We start from the raw sequence: 18,329 nt of genomic DNA, 5'->3' as shown, positions 1-18,329 counted from the left end.
TATTGGGGTGAGCTTGGGCAAGGAGACTGCAAAAGGAGACAGATGATGAGAATTCCTGACTGAGACACGGTCGGGTCAGTCGCGTCTCAACGCTTTCCCTTTACCTTCCTCAGATACGGAGACCCCGGCACCTTCTCCGTGTCGCTGACGCTGCTTTCCGACACTTCACTCCTGTCTCCATTCGCTCTTTTCATTATGGGGCTGCCACAGTTTTCCAGTGCAGAGACATCTGTGAGAGTCTCCTTCGGATAAAGCCTTTTAGGTGCTACTTTTCTCAGGATACATTCTGGGGCCTTGCTGGTTACATTTTTACCAGCCTCTGAATTTGAACTCAGCGGCTCTGACCTGAGGTATTAAGAGATTAAATGAATGAACTGTTTGCCTGGAAATATATATTTTCATATAACTGATGAAGCAATATGGGATGACAGTGATAACACTGGTTTAGAGAATATATTGAAACAACACGGAACTAGTTGTTGAAAGTTAAAATTTACATATATGATTATTTAGAAATTCTCCCTACAGATTCAAATTCTTCAGTAAAGCAACCTAGTGTGCATGAGACAAACCTGTGATGTAGTAACAGGACCAAAAGTTAGAAAAAAAGTCAAATACTAAACATCTGTATGATAATATTTTATACAGTCAATAAAAATCATGTTTCCAGGGCCACCTGGCCAACTCAGTCTGTAGAGCATGTGACTCTTGATCTCACGGTTGTGAGTTTGGGCCCCATGTTGTATGCAGAAATTACTTAGAAATAAAATCTTAAAGAAAAACCATGTTTCCGAATCATAATCAGTGATACTGGAACATATTCACAATATATTCTGTGGGGGAAAAACAAGATAGAAAACTACATATGCTATATGATCCTGATCTTATTTTAAAATGCAAGTATATGCAAAATAAGAGAAAAAAAAGGTGAGGCAAATGTTAGCAGTAGCTATCTCTAGGTAGTGCAGTTTTGATTATCTTCTTTCTACTCTTCTGTATTTTCCAAATTTCCCATAGTACCTTTAAGCTACTTTTACAGTGAAGAACCCTGCACCAAAAAAAAAAAAAAAAAAAAAAAAAAGTTACTAAGAGACAAAAAAAAGGGAAGGAAAAACAATGGCTGTCTCCTTGTCTGAGAAAGAGAGTTCTAGGCAGTGATAAAAACTGTCCGGTGAAGCTTAACACCATATCCCTCCTAAAAAATGACTACCAAAAATGGAAATGAGTTTTGGGTAGTAACAAAGATAAACCAAAACTATTAAATTCTGATCAGAACAGAAAAAGCAAATTTCTAACACATGACTGAGGATATCTCAATGCTAGTTAGGTCCTACCATAGCTCTTCCTGATTCGGTCAATCTGATCTAATGTTTTGTTCCTCGACTGTTTCCTAAATGAATGCCGATGAATTATTTCAGAATAAGATTGCAATGGCTTTTTCGCAAACAATAAAGATGTTGAAACATTGGCCTTACCTTTTTTGTTTTGGGGAAAGACACAGTGACTGCAGAGAAGATGCTCTACTTGGCTCATCAGCTAATGTAGCCAAAATAAAGTTAGCTTCCAATAACATATCATCAATACTTAAAGCCATAGGTCTAAAAAAAGGCAAAGTCAGAGCAAACATCACACACATTTTCTGATGGACACTGGGAAAACATTAAAAAATGACACTTAATTCAAGAGTAAAAGGAAATCATAGAAGTAGAAGTCCTTTTTGTCTTTTCACAAAGTTAACGCACTCCTAAGAGCCGAAAGGGACCTTAGACATCATCAGATCTGATTTCATAAAACACATCTATCCTAACCTAATCTCATTTGAAATTTTAGTTCTGAAATACCATATAAAATATCATAGCTTCATAGAGATTAGACTTATTTAAGCCATGTATAATTTTCTAATTAGGCAATTTATTCGGCACCATGTCAAATTTATAAGTGTTTTCACTCTGCAGAATATATCTTTCTCAATTACCAATTAAAAAATGCCCTGTTATGGCATCCTTCAAAATTCTAGTTTGATAAGTGTTGCTGATAAAGTAAGCAATTCCTGAGGTGTGAATTAACTGCAAAGCGATCCAAAGGGGTTTATTATTGATACATAACAACAATTAAAAAAAAAAAAACTCAGAAAACTTCCCAAGGACTTACTTCCCAGGAAAATCAAAATGAATGGCTATAGGAGCATGTGTAGCTTCTGAAAACGTCAGTATTCCCTGAAAAAAAAATAAGAAGAAAAATAGTTGAAATCTTTATTTAAAAATTACCAGTGAAATTTTGACACAAATTTTTGTTTACCTTCAATTCTTTGAAGCAAAATGTTATTTCACTATCAACTCCAATTTGAAAGAAGTCAAACTCATCTGGGCCAACAAACATCTCACTGTACACAGAACTGGTCAAATCTGTTCGACATTATAGGAAAATAAAGAATAAAATTAGTTCCAGAGGTACTTGTGAAATTTTTTTAAAATGGTTTTTTTTTTTTTTTTTGAGAGAGAGATAGCATGTGTGAGCATGGAGACACAGAGAGATGGAGAGAGAGAATCCCAAGCTGGTTCCACACTGTCAGCACAGAACCCAATGTGGGGCTCGATCTCACAAACTGTGAGATCATGACCTGAGCTGAAATCAAGAGTCGGATGCTCGGGGCGCCTGGGTGGCGCAGTCGGTTAAGCGTCCGACTTCAGCCAGGTCACGATCTCGCGGTCCGTGAGTTCGAGCCCCGCGTCGGGCTCTGGGCTGATGGCTCAGAGCCTGGAGCCTGTTTCCGATTCTGTGTCTCCCTCTCTCTGCCCCTCCCCCGTTCATGCTCTGTCTGTCTCTCTCTGTCCCAAAAATAAATAAAAAAAAAAAAAAACGTTGAAAAAAAAAAATTAAAAAAAAAAAAAAAAAAAGAGTCGGATGCTTAACCCACTGAGCCACCCAGGCACCCCATTTGTTAAATTTTAATATGAAAATTCAACTGTAAGTGGTAGATTAAAAATAGCCACAAGTCCTTTGACATTCCTTCATTGAGAGATGGGGTCTATGTCTATGTCCCCCTCTCCTGAATTTGGGTAGGAGGGCTCTCTGACTACTGAGACCAATAGGATATGGCGCTATAGGTGAAATGACCTGGTGCTGGTTTCTGAAGAGACTGGCAACTTCTACTTCCTCTATTCTCTATCCACTTCCTCTATCCTGTAACACTCACTCTTGGAACTCAGCCACCATGCTGAGTTCATGCTATATGAAGTCCAAGTTAATGGAGAGGCCATATCTGTGCAGTCACTCTGGTTAACGGCCCAACTGTGTTCCCAAGATCAACTATCAGACATCTTGGATGTCTTCAGATGATTCCAGCCCCAGCCGCTATCTAACTGCAATTGCATGAAAGACCCCCAAGTGAGAACTGTCTAGCTGAGCCTCATAAACCCACAGAAACATAAGTGACAAGAATAAATTATTTTGTTTTTCACTGCAAAAATGTTTGATATAAATGCTCAGAAATATATACACACACACGAGTACCTTTTCTTCCATTTTCTTTTTACACCTTACTTGAAGTGTAATTAACATACACTGTTATATTAGTTTCACATATATAATAATTCAACAATTCTATACATTCCTCAGTATTCATCAATATAAGTGTATTCTTAATCCCCTTTATCTATATCAACAATCCCCCTACTTACCTTCCCTCTGCCAACCACTGGTTTGTTCTCTATACTGACGAGAATGGGCAAGGGGCGCCTGGGTGGCTCAGTTGGTTAATTGTCCAACTTCGGTTCAGGTCATGATCTCACAGTTTGTGGGTTCAAGCCCCGCATCAGGCTCCGTGCTGACAGCTCAGAGCTCAGAGCCTGGAGCCTGCTTGGGATTCTGTGTCTCATTCTCTCTCTGCCCCTCCCCCACTTGTGCTCTGTCTCTGTCTCTCAAAAATAAACGTAAAAAAAAAATTTTTTTTTAAAAAAGAGAGAGAATGCTGGGGCACCTGGGTGGCTCAGTCAGTTAAGTCTTTGGCTCAGGTCATGATATCACAGCTCATGAGTTCAAGCCCCGCATCGGGCTCTGCCTGGAGCCTGCTTCAGATTCTGTGTCTCCCTCTCTCTCTGCCCCACCCCTGCTCGTGCTCTGTCTCTCTCTCTCCTTCAAAAATAAATGAACATTAAATAATATAAAAGAGAATGCTTTTTGTTTGTTTCTCTTCTTTGTTCGTTCATTTGTTTCTTAAATTCCACATGAGTGAAATCATATAGTATTTGTCTTTCTCTGATTGATTTATTGCATTTAGCATTATATCCTTTAGGTACACCCAGGTTGTTTTAAATGGAAAAATTTCATTCTTTTTTATGGCTGAGTAATAATTACATTATATACATACCACATCTTCTCTATCCATTCGTCTATGGATGGACTTGGGTTGCTTCCAAATCTTGGTTGTTCTAAATAATGCTACAGTGAACACAGGGGTGCATATATCTTTTCAAGTCAATGTTTACATTTTCTTTGGGTAAATACCCAATAGTGGAATTATTGGATCATATTGTATTTGGGTTTTTTTTTTATGTTTATTTAAGAGAGAGAGAGACAGCAAGCACAAGCAGCGAAGGTGCAGAGAGAGAGGTAGAGAGAAGATCCCAAGCACAGAGCCCGAGACAGGGCTCAATCTCACAAACCATGAGACCATGACCTGAGCTGAAATCAAGGGGCAGACGCTTAACCAACTGAGCCACCCACATGCTCCTAGTATTTCAATTTTTAATTTTTTCAGGAAACTCTATACTATTTTACACAGAGGCTGCACCAATTTATATTCCCACCATCAGTGCACAAGAGTTCTTTTTTCTCAACATCCTCGCCAACACTTATTATTTCTATGTTTTTTATTTTAGCCATTCTGACAGCTTTAAGATGATTATCTCATTGTGTGTTGTGTTTTTTTTCTTTAAAGGAAGACAGACTACCACATGCAGCACCTCATTTGTATGTGTCTCAAGTCTTGGAAGCTTGACTACCCAAGTTCTCCTGCAAAAGGACCGTGAGAGCTTGTTTGAAGGTTGTAGCAGGGGAGAGCAGCTACTTGTATACCGTTGACCAAAGAACAGTCCTCTATCAGGGAAGGTCATCCTCTTCAACTGAGCACACAGCTTCTGGAGGGACACATATCAAGCGGTAAGGGAGGAAGGGGACACCTGCCTAGCCAGACAGATTAGCCAAATCAACCCTGGCAATGGATGGGGTGACAGATGTTGCAGTCAGGTCACCCTCACATTCTCATTGTGGTTTTGATTTGCATTTCCCTGCTGATGAGTGATGTTGAGCATCTTTTCATATGTCTGTGGCCATCTGTATGCATTCTTTGGAAAAATGGGTATTTAGGTCCTCTGCCCCTTTTTTATTGAATTACTTTTAATAGCTTCACAGTATTTCATTACTTTCACTCAACCAATCTTCTGTCATTAAATCTAAAGTATACAAGGAGATGTCCCAAACTATTAAAACTGCTTATCTCTGGATAGTGGGATTTCAGGTGACTTTTTTTTCTTAGTGTTTGTGTTTTTTATTTTCTTCAATGACCATGAATTATGTAAGAACAAAGGATAAACAGTATATACTTTTTAAAAGGATCAAACACTACCCTAAAAATACATTATTATCAAACAAGAACGCTCATGTCACTCCCAGTGTACTAGTACAGAGTAAGTTCAGTAATAAACAGATGAGGCTCGGGGTTAAGCATCCAACTTTGGCTCAGGTCATGATCTCACAGTTCATGGGTTCGAGCCCCGCATCAGGCTCTGTGCTGACAACTCGGAGCCTGGAGCCTGCTTCAGATTCTGTGTCTCCCACTCTCTCTGTCCCTCCCCCACTTGCACTCTGTCTCTGTCTCTAAAAAATGAATGAATGTTAAAAAAAACCTTAAAAAATAAAATGCATAATTGGGTCTCCAATTGCTACTTGTGCCCATAAGTCCCCAGTCAACCATAACTAAAACTACTCATTAGAAAGCTTCTCACAAGGGACAGTGTCTCCTGGTGAGACACAATGGCCATCTTTATTCAGAGATGGCACTACGGAATATAAAACAGACCCTTTTACTAGAATAAGCATATATTTTCCAAATCATGCACTTCTGGGTGTCAAAAAACAATGCTAGATAAGACTTCAGAGAAACAATAATAACACAGTGGTATTGAGCCTGTGCCTTGAAGCCTACATTCAGATAATATTCCAGCACTACTAACTGTGTGACACCAGGCAAGTCACTTCGTTTCTCTGTGCTTCATATTCTCCACATGGAAAAATGGGCATAATAGTACCCACATCACAGAGTTGTTACAAACATTACATGAATTCACAACTGGAAACCGTTTAGAAAAGAACATGGCACCAACTAAATACCACAAAAGTCATCTGATCCAATTTTAGCCCTGGTTCTACTGGTTTTTCACTTCAAATAATACAATTCCCTCCCTTCATATTCTTTACTGCTATCTCTCTCTCTCTCTCTCTCTCTCTCTCTCTCTCTCTCACACACACACACACACACACACACACACACACACACACAATTACCCAAAATTAAAGAGTCTCAAACAGCTTATGTCTGAAAGACCCTAGTCAATTTTCTTGGTAGCAAAACTGCCAATTTAATCATGCCTTAGTTTCTCCATTAAATCCAGGTAACTCTTGGAAGAGCTGACTTAAGACGTAGTCACATTTTCTGCCGTGTGTATTTGCCATCTGGAATATCTTACATCTCTAATTTGGAGCTACTTTTTCTTCTTAGGTGATCAAAGATAATCTCAATTGGATTGCTCCCTCTTAATTTTTTTTTTTGTGCCAAACACAAAGGGTGATAAAAGATGAAAAACAGGGGCACCTGGTTGGCTTTTTGGAAAAGCATGCAACTCTTGATCTTGGGGTTGTGAGTTTGAGCCCCACAGTGGATGTAGAAATTACTAAAAACAAAACAAAACAAAAAAAACCTTTAAAAAAAGATGAAAAACAGATCTTAAAATCTTAACTGAAGATACACTTTTCTCAGTAACCATTCTCCTAATTGTATATTTTTAAATCTTTTTTAATGTTTATTTTTGAGAGAGAGAGAGTGAACATGCATGCCCATGCTCTTGTGGGGGAGGGGCAGAGAGAGAGGGAGACACAGAATCCAAACCAGGCTCCAGGCTCTGAGCTGGCAGCACAGACCCTGATGCAGGGGTCTAACTAATGAACCATGAGATCATGACCTGAGCTGAAGTCGAATGCTTCACCAACTAAGCCACCCAGGCACCCCACCATTCTCCTAATTTTAAAACACCTGAATTTCCAAAAACAAACTCAACATGGATGAAAGACCTAAATGTAAGACAGGAAACAATCAAAATCCTAGAGGAGAAAGCAGGCAAAAACCTCTTTGACCTTGGCCACAGCAACTTCTTACTCAACAGGTCTCCAGAAGCAAGGGAAACCAAAGCAAAAATGAAATATTGGGACTTCATCAAAATAAAAAGCTTCTGCACAGCGAAGGAAACAATCAGCACAACCAAAAGTCAACCGACAGAATGGAAGAAGATATTTGCAAATGACATATCAGATAAAGGGTTAGTATGCAAAATCTATAAAGAACTTATCAAACTCAACACCCCAAAAAACAAATAATAAGTGAAGAAATGTGCAAAAGACATGAATAGACACTTCTCCAAAGAAGACATCCAGATGGCCAACTGACACATGAAAAAATGCTCAACATCATTCATCATCAGGGAAATACAAATCAAAACCACAATGAGATACCACCTCACAGCTGTCAGAATGGCTAACATTAACAACTCAGGCAACGACAGATGTTGGTGAGGATGCGGAGAAAAAGGATCTCTTTTGCACTGCTGGTGGGAATGCAAACTGGTGCAGCCACTCTGGAAAACAATATGGAGGTTCCTCAAAAAATTAAAAATAGAACTACCCTACGACCCAGCAATTGCACTACTAGGTATTTATCCAAGGGATAGAGTTGTGCTGTTTCGAAGGGGCACATGCACCCCAATGTTTACAGTAGTGCTATCAACAATAGCCAAAGTATGGAAAGAGCCCAAATGTCCATCTATAGATGAATGGGTAAAGAAGATGTGGTATATATATACAATGGGGTATTACTCGGCAATCAAAAAGAATCTTGTCATTTGAAACTGTGTGGATGGAACTAGAAGGTACTATGCTAAGCGAAATTAGAGAAAGACAAATATCATATTATTTCACTCACGTGAAGAATTTAAGATACAAAACAGATGAACATAAGGGAAGGGAAGCAAAAATAATATAAAAACAAGGAGGGGAACAAAACATAAAAGACTCTTAAATATAGAAAACAAACAGAGAGTTGCCAGAGGGGGTGTGAGAGGGAGGATAAGCTAAATGGGTTAAGAGGCATTAAGGAATCTACTCCTGAAATCATTGTTGCACTATATGCTAGCTTGGATATAAATTAAAAAATCAATCAATTAATTAATATAAAAAATAAAACAACCTGAATTTCAAAGCCAAATATTTTAATTATTGGTTATGTTCCATTTCCTGGATCTCTCAAAAATTTTAATGATCTTTCTACATCTTACTGCTTTTTAGACAAGAATAAATGTCATGCCACTAATGTTTACTGTGGTCAGTGATCAAGAAAGTCAGGAAGTGACATTCCATCCAAGTGTCGTGACAGATGTAGTCCTTACCCACTGGTTCGTCACTGGAACTCTTAAGGCAAACACTGAGTGGGGTAACAGCAAGAGTAACTTCTTCTTGACTTGATGTGAAAAGAACAATCGCCTCAGCAAGCACTCTACAAAATGTAAAGAAAAGTACTACGTTATTTGAAAAACAAGCAGGAAAAAAAAAGTCTTATTAAATAAGGCTCAAATCTTTAATCTGGAAATAAACAGGTTAGTCAGGCTAGATTTTTAAAAGCTTACCAAAAAAAAACCCCTGTATTTTCTTTTTTCTATGTGAGCTGCAATATTTTCAGTGTATTTTAAAACGGCAACTTCATTTGACAGGCCAAGAAAATAGTAAAATATATTCTTAGTAAGACATGTGAAAGCTGCAAGATAAACCAGACACTGGAAGAAAATGTTTTTAATTCTATGTTTTTATATGATCAATATATATTTTTAATGGCCTGCAATCATACGCCTAAGGGAGATATAAGAAAACAGAGCTGTTCAAATAGAACCTGCTGGAGACCCAGGTGAGGGTAGAGGTTTACAAACAGCCTGCTGCCTATATTCTCTTTCCCTTTGTTATTTGTCCTACATTATACCTATACTTTCAAGGTTGTCTTGACATCCCAAATGCCCTTTTATCCTGGGGCTCCCTTTTTAAAAACAGCTTTATTGATACAGAATTCACATACTGTACAATTCACAGATTTAAAGTTTTAATTTGTATTTCCCTAACTACTAATGATGGTGAGCACCTTTTCATGTGCTTTTCAGCCATTTGTATATCTTCTTTGGCAAAATATCTATTCAAATCCTTTGCCAGCTCTTAGTTATGTTATCTTTTTATTATTGCATGACAACTTCTGGGATACTTTTTAAATTGAGGTGTTGTTAGATAAAAAATGAGATTCTTAGAATTTATGTGATGTTGATGTTAACCTGATGCTAGACATTAGCTCAGCAGTGTTTCTTGATGCCAAAATTTCAGGAACACCTGCCAAATTCATCTAGCAACTTTTCCAGTGTTGGGGGGAGGTGTTTTATAAGATACAAAATAACCTGACGTTAAAAAATGACAACAGGGGCGCCTGGATGGCTCAGCCGGTTGCGTCCATCTTCAGCTCAGGTCATGATGTCATGGTTCGTGGGTTGAGCTGTGCTGACAGCTCGGAGCCTGGAGCCTGCTTCAGATTCTGTGTCTCTGTCTCTCTCTGCCCCTCCCCCCCCTTCAAAAGTAAATAAACATTAAAAAAATTTTTTTAAAGACTCAGAAGGCAATATATAAATGCAAAGTATTATCAGGTAATATATTTCTATCTTGGTATCACTTAATATAAAAATCCAGTAATAGGATATTTTCAGAACTTTCTTGCCACTAAATCATCATTGCTACCATTAAGCAGTTATATTATCTACTATTATCTTTTTCATGGTTTCCTCTTCACTTTGTAAGGTGATTTCTACAAGTTAAATATTAGCTTTTTTAAAAAATATAACTGATTACAAAGCTTAATTCCTTACTATGTGCCCGTATTCAGAAAAAGAAAAATAAATACCAGAGAATTCATTACCTTGGTTGAATCACTAGTGTATTAGAACACATATTCTTTTCAAAAATAACTTGCAAGGGCTGACTTTCTTGAAAACATACATTATGAGTTCTTCTAATACCTTAAAAAGAATAAATAAACCTTTTAATAATTTTAAGTGCAAAACAAACTATTTAAAAAGTCTAAGCATCACAGCCAAACAAAATTAAAGTAACATTTACTATCTATCAGGCAGGTGCATACATAGCTTGAAGGAACACTATTCCTCCATAAATGTGTTTATCGCCCCCTAGTGGACATTATGCAACATGCCGGGTCCTTGGACAGTATCAGCAGAGCTCCCAAGTTCTTTTGAAATACAGGTGAATTCTTAAACTGTGTGTAAAACAGTGATTGCCCATTACAGTTCACGTACTTACAATTCCCTTTCACTACCTTTTATCCACGTCTATTATTTCCAGATTTCTGGGACTCTCGGAAGTCAGACATGAACATCTGGTCTGTGGATTCTTTTCTTCCGAGAGGAGGAAGAGAGGAAGAGTGTACAGCTGTAACGGCTATGACCCCAGGTGCCAGGAACTGTAGTACACATTTTACATACATGACCTCTGATCTTCACAATATTCCTATGGTGTAAGCACTTACTCTCAGAAGAGGAAACTGTAGCTGAGAGAGACTGACTTTCCAAGGCTATGCTATTTTAACATGTATAGTCAAAATTTGAATCTAAGTTTGAATACAGAGCCGATGTAATAAAACCCAAGTGGGCTGTAACTTTCTACAGCATAATAATGTTGCAGTGAGAATCAAAAGGGCTCACTAGAAACAATGTTTCTCAACTAACTGGGATTTTTTGGTACCAAATTAATAACAGCAACATTTATTAATTTCTTAAGTATTTACTGACCACCTACTATGTACAAAGCTGCATTAGTTAGTTTTTTATGGATAACAAACCAAAATAACAAACATTTGTTGTTTCTCACAATTCGACTGAGTCCTTCTGGTTTAGGCTGGCTTAGCTGTGGCTGGACGTTTTGGATGGCTTCACTTTCAGGTCTAAGGCTTCAGTAGACAACAGGCATGGCGGGGGCCTGCGGGGCCAGCGGAGGCCTCTCACCACATGGTCCCTCATCCTCCATAAGTCTATACTGTGCTGCATGTATTCTCATGCTGAGGAAAAGTTCCTACTTTAACAGGGGAAACTGCCAGGCCTCTTAAGGCCTAGGCTTGGAACTCACAGAATATCACTTCTATTGCATCTAATTGATAAAGCCCAAGGCAAGCCATGATTCCAGCTGGGGAATCAGACTCCAGCTTTTGAAGAGGGGGGTGTTGCAAATAATTTGTGAGATCTTTTTTTTTGGTAATCTACTACACAAGAACAATTTTAGGAGCTGGGGATTAGCAAAGAACAAATCAGACAAAAATCTCTATCCTCATAGTGTTTACATTCTAGGGAGAGGAGACAGACAATAAGAAAATAAATAAGTAAATAATTAATATGTCACAGGGTGATAAAGACCACAGAAAAGCAAAGCAGGAAAGACTAGGGAGTGCCAGTGGTGGTAGGTAGCAATTGCAAATAGAGAGGTCACGAAAGACCTCATGGAAATGACACCATCTGAGTGAAGACTTGGAGGAAGCGAAACAGCGAGTTACATGCTACCTGGGAGAAGGAGCTTACTGGGCAGAGGGCTTCCAACCCATGTAGGACCTCACTGGCCATTGAAAGATCATTGGCTAATACCCTATGTAAAATGGGGAAGGTGGTTTTGGTTTTTTTGTTTTTTTGAGAGAGAGAGTTTTGAGCACTAGAGTAACATAAGCTGACCTATTTCATCTTTGCTTTCGTCCGTAAATTTTAGATGTACTACAAAGAGCATGGCATTGTGAAGGATCGCTGTGATTTCTATTTGGGGAAGACACAAATCTAAAAAGTTGGCATAGCTTACCTATTTTTAAAAATATTTTCGAGTTACTTTTGGAGGGACACGTAATAGATAGATGCTGATGGTAGAAAGTTCAAAAGATACCAGAGAGACAGTGAAAAGTAAGTCATCCTCCACTCCTGACTCCTGCCAGCCCTGTATCCTCCACAGAGGCAACTACCGTTACCGGTTTCGCAGGTACTGTTCACAAACAGCCCCGGCACACACAGCACAAGCATACCTCTAAATATTTCCCTCGAGCGAATACTGGCATTGCCAAAGATGTCCAGGCTGAGAAATGTCTAATCTGTCATTCCTGATGCTCCTTTTCTTGCCATCGGCTTCCTTCACCTTTTACCTTATGAACAGGTGCTAAACACTTTCAACCTGTGCCTTTGATCACACTGCTCCCTCATCACAGAATGCCTTCCCATTTCTGCCTGCTGGAAACTTACCCAGATGTGATGCCACTAACCAGAAAGCCTTTCCTCTTCGGCTTTCTCTCCTTCGAGTCTCTGGCTCAAAGAACATCCACTGTCCCTTGTTTGAGTAATTTGGCTTGATGTACCTCTTCGCTGTGGTTTTTCTAGTTTCTAGTTTAATAACAATAACAATCTCCCTTGGTAGCATGCAAATGGCACAAACATTTAGAAGTCCTGTTTCCCCCCTGGTCATTTATTGGCTTTATCTTATGCTGCACAAAGCACCGGACTGTAATGAGACAAGGGAGTTTTCATCAGAATTGACTTCTGGGCCACCTGGGTGGCTCAGTGGGTTAAGCGTCAGACTCTGGATTTCGGTTCAGGTCATGACCACATGGTTCGTGAATCTGAGCCCTGCATTGGGCTGACGGTGCAAAGCCTGCTTGGGATTCTCTCTCTCTCCCTCTCTCTGCCCCTCCCCAACTTGTGCTCTCTCTCACAATAAGTAAACCTTAAAAAAAAAAAAAGAGGAACTGACTGCCTTCTTTGATAAAATAGTACTATTAACAACAACAACAACAACAGCTGAATTAATGCAAATGCTTAGTAATGTATTTGGCCTAAATTCTGGCATAAGCTCGCTATCTTCTCACAGAATAGTAACAACAATTTAGGGCCCAGGAGCCAGTCGATGGACCACGCTGAGTAGTGGGTGTCTCATACCATCTGCTCCTGCCATGGGATTCCTGGCGCTATGAAAGAATTCTACCTGCCACTTCATAAGCTCTATTTCAAACTTCCCTCAATGGGTCCAGAGAACTCTTTCAAACCTGAAGGGGTACAGCTAAGGACGAACCATTAGTTTGGAGATGTTACATTTGTAGAGTTTAGAATTTTAGGGGCTAGTGATACTTCAAAAATCTTGTAAGTTATTCAAATATTCCTCAATCCCTGTAAGTTCACCATTGAGTTTAAAATCATTAGCACATCTGTAGAATGCCCAAAACTTGAAAACTTGAAGGAGTCCAACCTTCTTGACATCACTTCATTAATATATGCGTATGATTCAAAGTCTTATTTTCATTCAGTATCCCAGTGCACTCCTCTTATGGAAGCTCCCCTCTGTTGGAGTCCTGTCCCCTTGAGCCAGGACAGAACATATTAGCAGGTGGTTCATATCCGAGTGTGTTCTTCAGGAACTCATGGACTCATTTTTAGAAACTCTAGGGCCAGTGCAAAAGAAAAGTATGGAGAATTGGTAGAATTATTAATGACATAAATATTTCAGCTAAATCTTGCTTCTCAGTGGTATAAATCCTTTTTTATCTATTTGCAGATGCTAAATAATTCAAGAAATCACTGTTACAGAAACTTTTCATGGTTAGATTTAGAGAAGTCAGTCCTTTTTAGTAGCTCAGTTTTTTTTTCAAGTGTTTTCTATCAGTGAAGAGAGCCAGATTTACATCACTATCCTTAATTTCTTACCAAATCCCAAATGTGTATTTCTAGCAGCTTATTGGCTATCCCTGCCCAGGTGATTTTTCTCAACTAAATTTGAACGTTTCTCCACCAGATTATAAATATAAAGTTGCAAGCTTTATTTTCTGGGTACACACAGTTTGGGGAAGTATAAGTACTTACCTAATTAAGTAGCAGCATCTATCTCCTATGTTCCCCTTCTTTCCTGAGCTGTCCCTTCCCCATTTTGCAGCTGCCATGAGGTTTGGGTGGGATTGACTCTACTTCCAGCATCACTGATGGGCCCTCATTGGTAGAAATTAATTGGTATAATTTTATCCCCCCCTACAATTAAATTTGGACCAGGTATGATGCTTAAAGAGTGAATTTCCTGGCCACGAAGATTAGTTTAGGTTGGTCCAATCAGAGCAAAGGCAAGAACTTTTGTTTAATGGATACATGAGGTAAGGCTCTTGCTCCCACTGGGTGTGAAAGAGGAAGCAGCATCTAGCCTCAGCTGCTGCTGCAAGCCACCTTATTATTGAAAGTTTATCAGAGAAACTAGCCTTAGGATAAGTCACGTGGAGGAAAGGAGAGCTGAGTGAATTTTAAAAAGAAAAAGGAGAGGGAGGCGCACCTGGGTGGCTCAGTCAGTTGAGCATCTGACTTCAGCTCAGGTTGTGACCTCACACTCCATGAGTTCGAGCCTTGTGTCGGGCTCTGTGCTGACAGCTCAGAGCCTGGAGCCTGCTTCGGATTCTGTGTCTCCCCCTCTCTCTGCCCCTCCCCTACTCATGCTCTGTCTCCCTCTGTCTCAAAAATAAATAAAAACATTTTTAAAAATTAAAAAAAAAAGAAAAAGGAGAGGGGCACCTGGGTGGCTCAGTCAGTTGAGTGTTTGACTTCAGCTCAGGCCATAATCTCGTGGGTCGTGAGTTCAAACCCCACATAGGGCTTGCCGCTGTCAGCGGAGAGCCTGCTTCGGATCCTCTGTCTCCCTCTCTCTCTCTGACCACCCCCACGCATGCTCTGTCTCTCAAAAAATAAAATAAAAAAGAGAAGGAAAAGAAGCAGCAGCTGCTGCAGCCTGAACCAAACCCACACCTGTGACCCAATTTTGAACTTTTCATTTCCATGAGCCAATATTTCTCCTTATTGTTAAAGTTAGTTTGAGTTAGATTTTCCGTGTTTTTTTTTTTTTTTCCTGTTACTTGCAACTTAAAGCATCCCAACTCATATAGCTTTCCTACAAAAGCTACTGAAAATCAACCAATTGGAGTGCCTGGGTGGCTCAGTCAGTTAAGTGTCAACCCTTGATTTCAGCCCAGGTCATGATCTCACGGTTCGTGAGTTTGAGCCCTACGTTGGAATCCACGCTATTAGTGCAGAGCCTGCTTGGGATTCTCTCTCTCTGCCCCTCCCTTGCTCGTGCTTTCTCTCTCTCAAAATAAATGAATAAACTTTAAAAAAACCAACCGGGGCGCCTGGGTGGCTCAGTCGGTTAAGCGTCCGACTTCGGCTCAGGTCATGATCTCGCGGTCCGTGAGTTAGAGCCCCACGTCGAGCTCTGTGCTGACAGCTCAGAGCCTGGAGCCTGTTTCGGATTCTGTGTCTCCCTCTCTCTCTGACCCTCCCCCCGTTCATGCTCTGTCTCTATCTCAAAAATAAATAAACGTTAAAAAAAATAAAAAATAAAAAATAAAAAAACCAACCAATCACAAGTATGTATTAGACAGTAATCTAATCAATCTGCTTGAGAGATTCTTAAGAAACTGAAAAGTTGGTTGTTTAAAATCTAGCTGGAAATAAGGTTGAGGGTAATTGTAATGACAGCAGTCATTGACTCTCTAGTACTTCCTCCGTGTCAGACACCACGCTATGTGCTTCACACAAGTGATCTCGCTTTACATTCACAACAACCTCCAAACGCGAGGGTAAGAGTATCCCCATTTTACAGAAAAGAAAATGAAAGTTCAGAGAGCTGATAAGAGAAACACTCTCCAAAGGCCAGATATACAAAGGAAGCCCTGTTAGATTTCTAAGTTAGCATGACTGTTCATAAATTTTGTTCAAACCAAAAGGCTGATTAATGGCCTGCCACGCACACGTTGTACATCTGCTTTGAGAACAAGTAGCCTAATGAAAATCACATTGTCAATGCTCCTGCTCCTGCATTCCTGGTGATTCCTGCCTATATGCTAATCTATCATCTTTCGAGCTTTTACAAAATGTAGAAACGTATATAACCCTGTAAGAACTGTTCATTCTCTAGAGCACTTTCTCCCCCGTGAAGAGTGTGTTTCCCAGGCAGCTGTCCTAACTTGGGCTCGAATAAACTCTTTCTTACTTTCAGAGATTCCAAAAGCTTTGTTCAATTTGTGTTGACAAAGCTTATGCACTTTCACAAAGCTAATAAGAAGCATAGAAGGGGCGCCTGGGTGGTTCCGTCGATTAAGTGTCTGACATTGACTCAAGTCATGATCTCACGGTTCCTGGGTTCGAGCCCCGTGTCAGGCTCTGTGCTAACAGCACAGATTCTGTGTCTCCCTCCCTCTCTGCCCCTCCCCCACATGTGCTCTGTCTCTCTCTCTCCCTCTCTCTCTCTCTCGAAAGTAAATAAACATTTAAAAAAAAAAAAAGAAGAAGATGGGGTGCCTGGATGGCTCAGTCGGTTAAGCGTCCGACTTCGGCTCAGGTCATGATCTCACGGTCCATGAGTTTGACCCGTGCGTCGCGCTCTGTGCTGACGGCTCAGAGCCTGGAGCCTGTTTCGGATTCTATGTCTCCCTCTCTCTCTGACCCTCCCCTGTTCATGCTCTGTCTCTCTGTCTCAAAAATAAATAAACGTTAAAAAAAATTAAAAACAAAGAAGAAGAGGAAGAAGAAGAAGAAGAAGAAGAAGAAGAAGAAGAAGAAGCAGCAGCACAGAAGAATCCATACCCAAGTCTGTGATGTCAAGGCCTGCTGTGCTTTTAATCATGCTCTTTACATGATTCTGCTATTACATGAACTAAAGTTCAAAGAAGGGGGAAATCATGTTAAATCATTGATATTTTGCAGGGGAAAAATTAAAGATTATAATACAAATATGAGGTGAAATTTAAGTAAGACATATAAGATAATTGTAACACTACAATAACCTTCCAGAAGACCATTCCGTTACAAAAAAAGATGTGGACTAATATCACAAGCATGAGCTTTTTTTTTTTTTTTTTAATGTTTATTTATTTTGATAGAGACAGAGACAGAGTGTGAGTGGGGTAGGGGCAGAGAGAGAGGGAGACACAGAATCTGAAACAGGCTTCAGGCTCTGAGCTGTCCACACGGAGCCCGATGTGGGGCTCAAACCCATGAACTGTGAAATCATGACCTGAGCCAAAGTCGAACGCTTAACCGACTGAGCCACCCAAGCGCCCAGCATGAGCTTTTTTAAAGCATACAATTCTACATGCTAATGTCAAATAAAATAGCAGCAATCATAATAAATACAACAAGCTAACAGAGAATGTGCTAATGTTCTTTTAAACCCTTTAGAACTATAACTTCCTCTAACTCATCAAATCCTTCCCTAAAACCCAAGGAAGCTCGTACTAACATGACCCTATTTTACATTGGGGGGAAATGAGGCAAACAGATGGAAAATAATTTGCTCAAAGTATCAGCAAAGAAAGGGCAGAGCAGGATTCTACCCTAGACCTTATGGCCTCCAGAGTCCATGCTCTTAACCACCGTACTATACATACTTAAGCATGTAAATGTCCCGTGGGTACGTTTGAATATCTACCACGCAAGGCTGGGAGGCAGGAAATCTGTTTTACAGCTTCGTGTAACAGAGAAAACGTATAAAAGTTTTGGCTCCTATTACTATGACTTACTAATTTTGTGACTGTGGGCCGGTTACCATGCTTCCTTCAGCCCCAGATATAATACTATGTGCCTCTTGGAGGACTTTCAATACAGGTAGGCATGATTCTTTTCTGTTCTTACCAAAGAACGCTGTTACCAAGGCACTCTTACAGAATATCATCAAGCAGCCAGTTAATTTTAGAATCACCAGTTGTTTGAATTCAAAAAGACATTTAAAAAAATTTTTGGTTTGTATACAGGCCAAGCTTGTGCCACTGATAAGTCAAAAGAGGAAAAACTGAATACAAATCATTTCATAATACTTCTACAGAGACAAGATAATACTTTCCAAGTATTTACAATGGCCCTACAACAAAACCACACAAATTCTAAGCAGTAATGCAATGAGAAGTCTTGACATGC

The 18,329-nt window shown here is 39.7% G+C and overlaps 1 protein-coding gene across 9 annotated transcripts in view; it reads right to left on the bottom strand.

The window, feature by feature from the left end:
* RAD9B (RAD9 checkpoint clamp component B) overlaps positions 1–18,329 on the bottom strand; it is a 31,955-nt gene that overhangs the window by 10,177 nt on the left and 3,449 nt on the right. For 7 of the 9 annotated variants that reach the window (XR_006195140.1, XR_006195141.1, XM_042910085.1 and 4 more), the window contains 6 exons: positions 10,271–10,370; positions 8,715–8,821; positions 2,299–2,405; positions 2,152–2,216; positions 1,476–1,598; positions 105–345 (listed from right to left, as the gene is read on the bottom strand). Coding sequence is in view for 7 of the 9 variants with exons in the window: in XM_042910085.1 (XP_042766019.1) it covers positions 105–345; positions 1,476–1,598; positions 2,152–2,216; positions 2,299–2,405; positions 8,715–8,821; positions 10,271–10,370 (743 nt within the window). In the remaining 2 variants the exon portion in view is untranslated. Of the gene's footprint in view, positions 1–104; positions 346–1,475; positions 1,599–2,151; positions 2,217–2,298; positions 2,406–8,714; positions 8,822–10,270; positions 10,371–12,635; positions 12,794–13,632; positions 13,789–18,329 lie in introns of those variants that run through there. The other 2 variants (XM_042910084.1, XM_042910082.1) reach the window with 2 other exon arrangements.

This window comes from Panthera leo, chromosome D3 (genome assembly GCF_018350215.1).
Source record: "Panthera leo isolate Ple1 chromosome D3, P.leo_Ple1_pat1.1, whole genome shotgun sequence".
NCBI classification, from domain to species: domain Eukaryota; kingdom Metazoa; phylum Chordata; class Mammalia; order Carnivora; family Felidae; genus Panthera; species Panthera leo.
The sequence above is the reverse complement of the archived record's forward strand: the minus strand, read 5'-3'. Positions and strand labels throughout refer to the sequence as shown.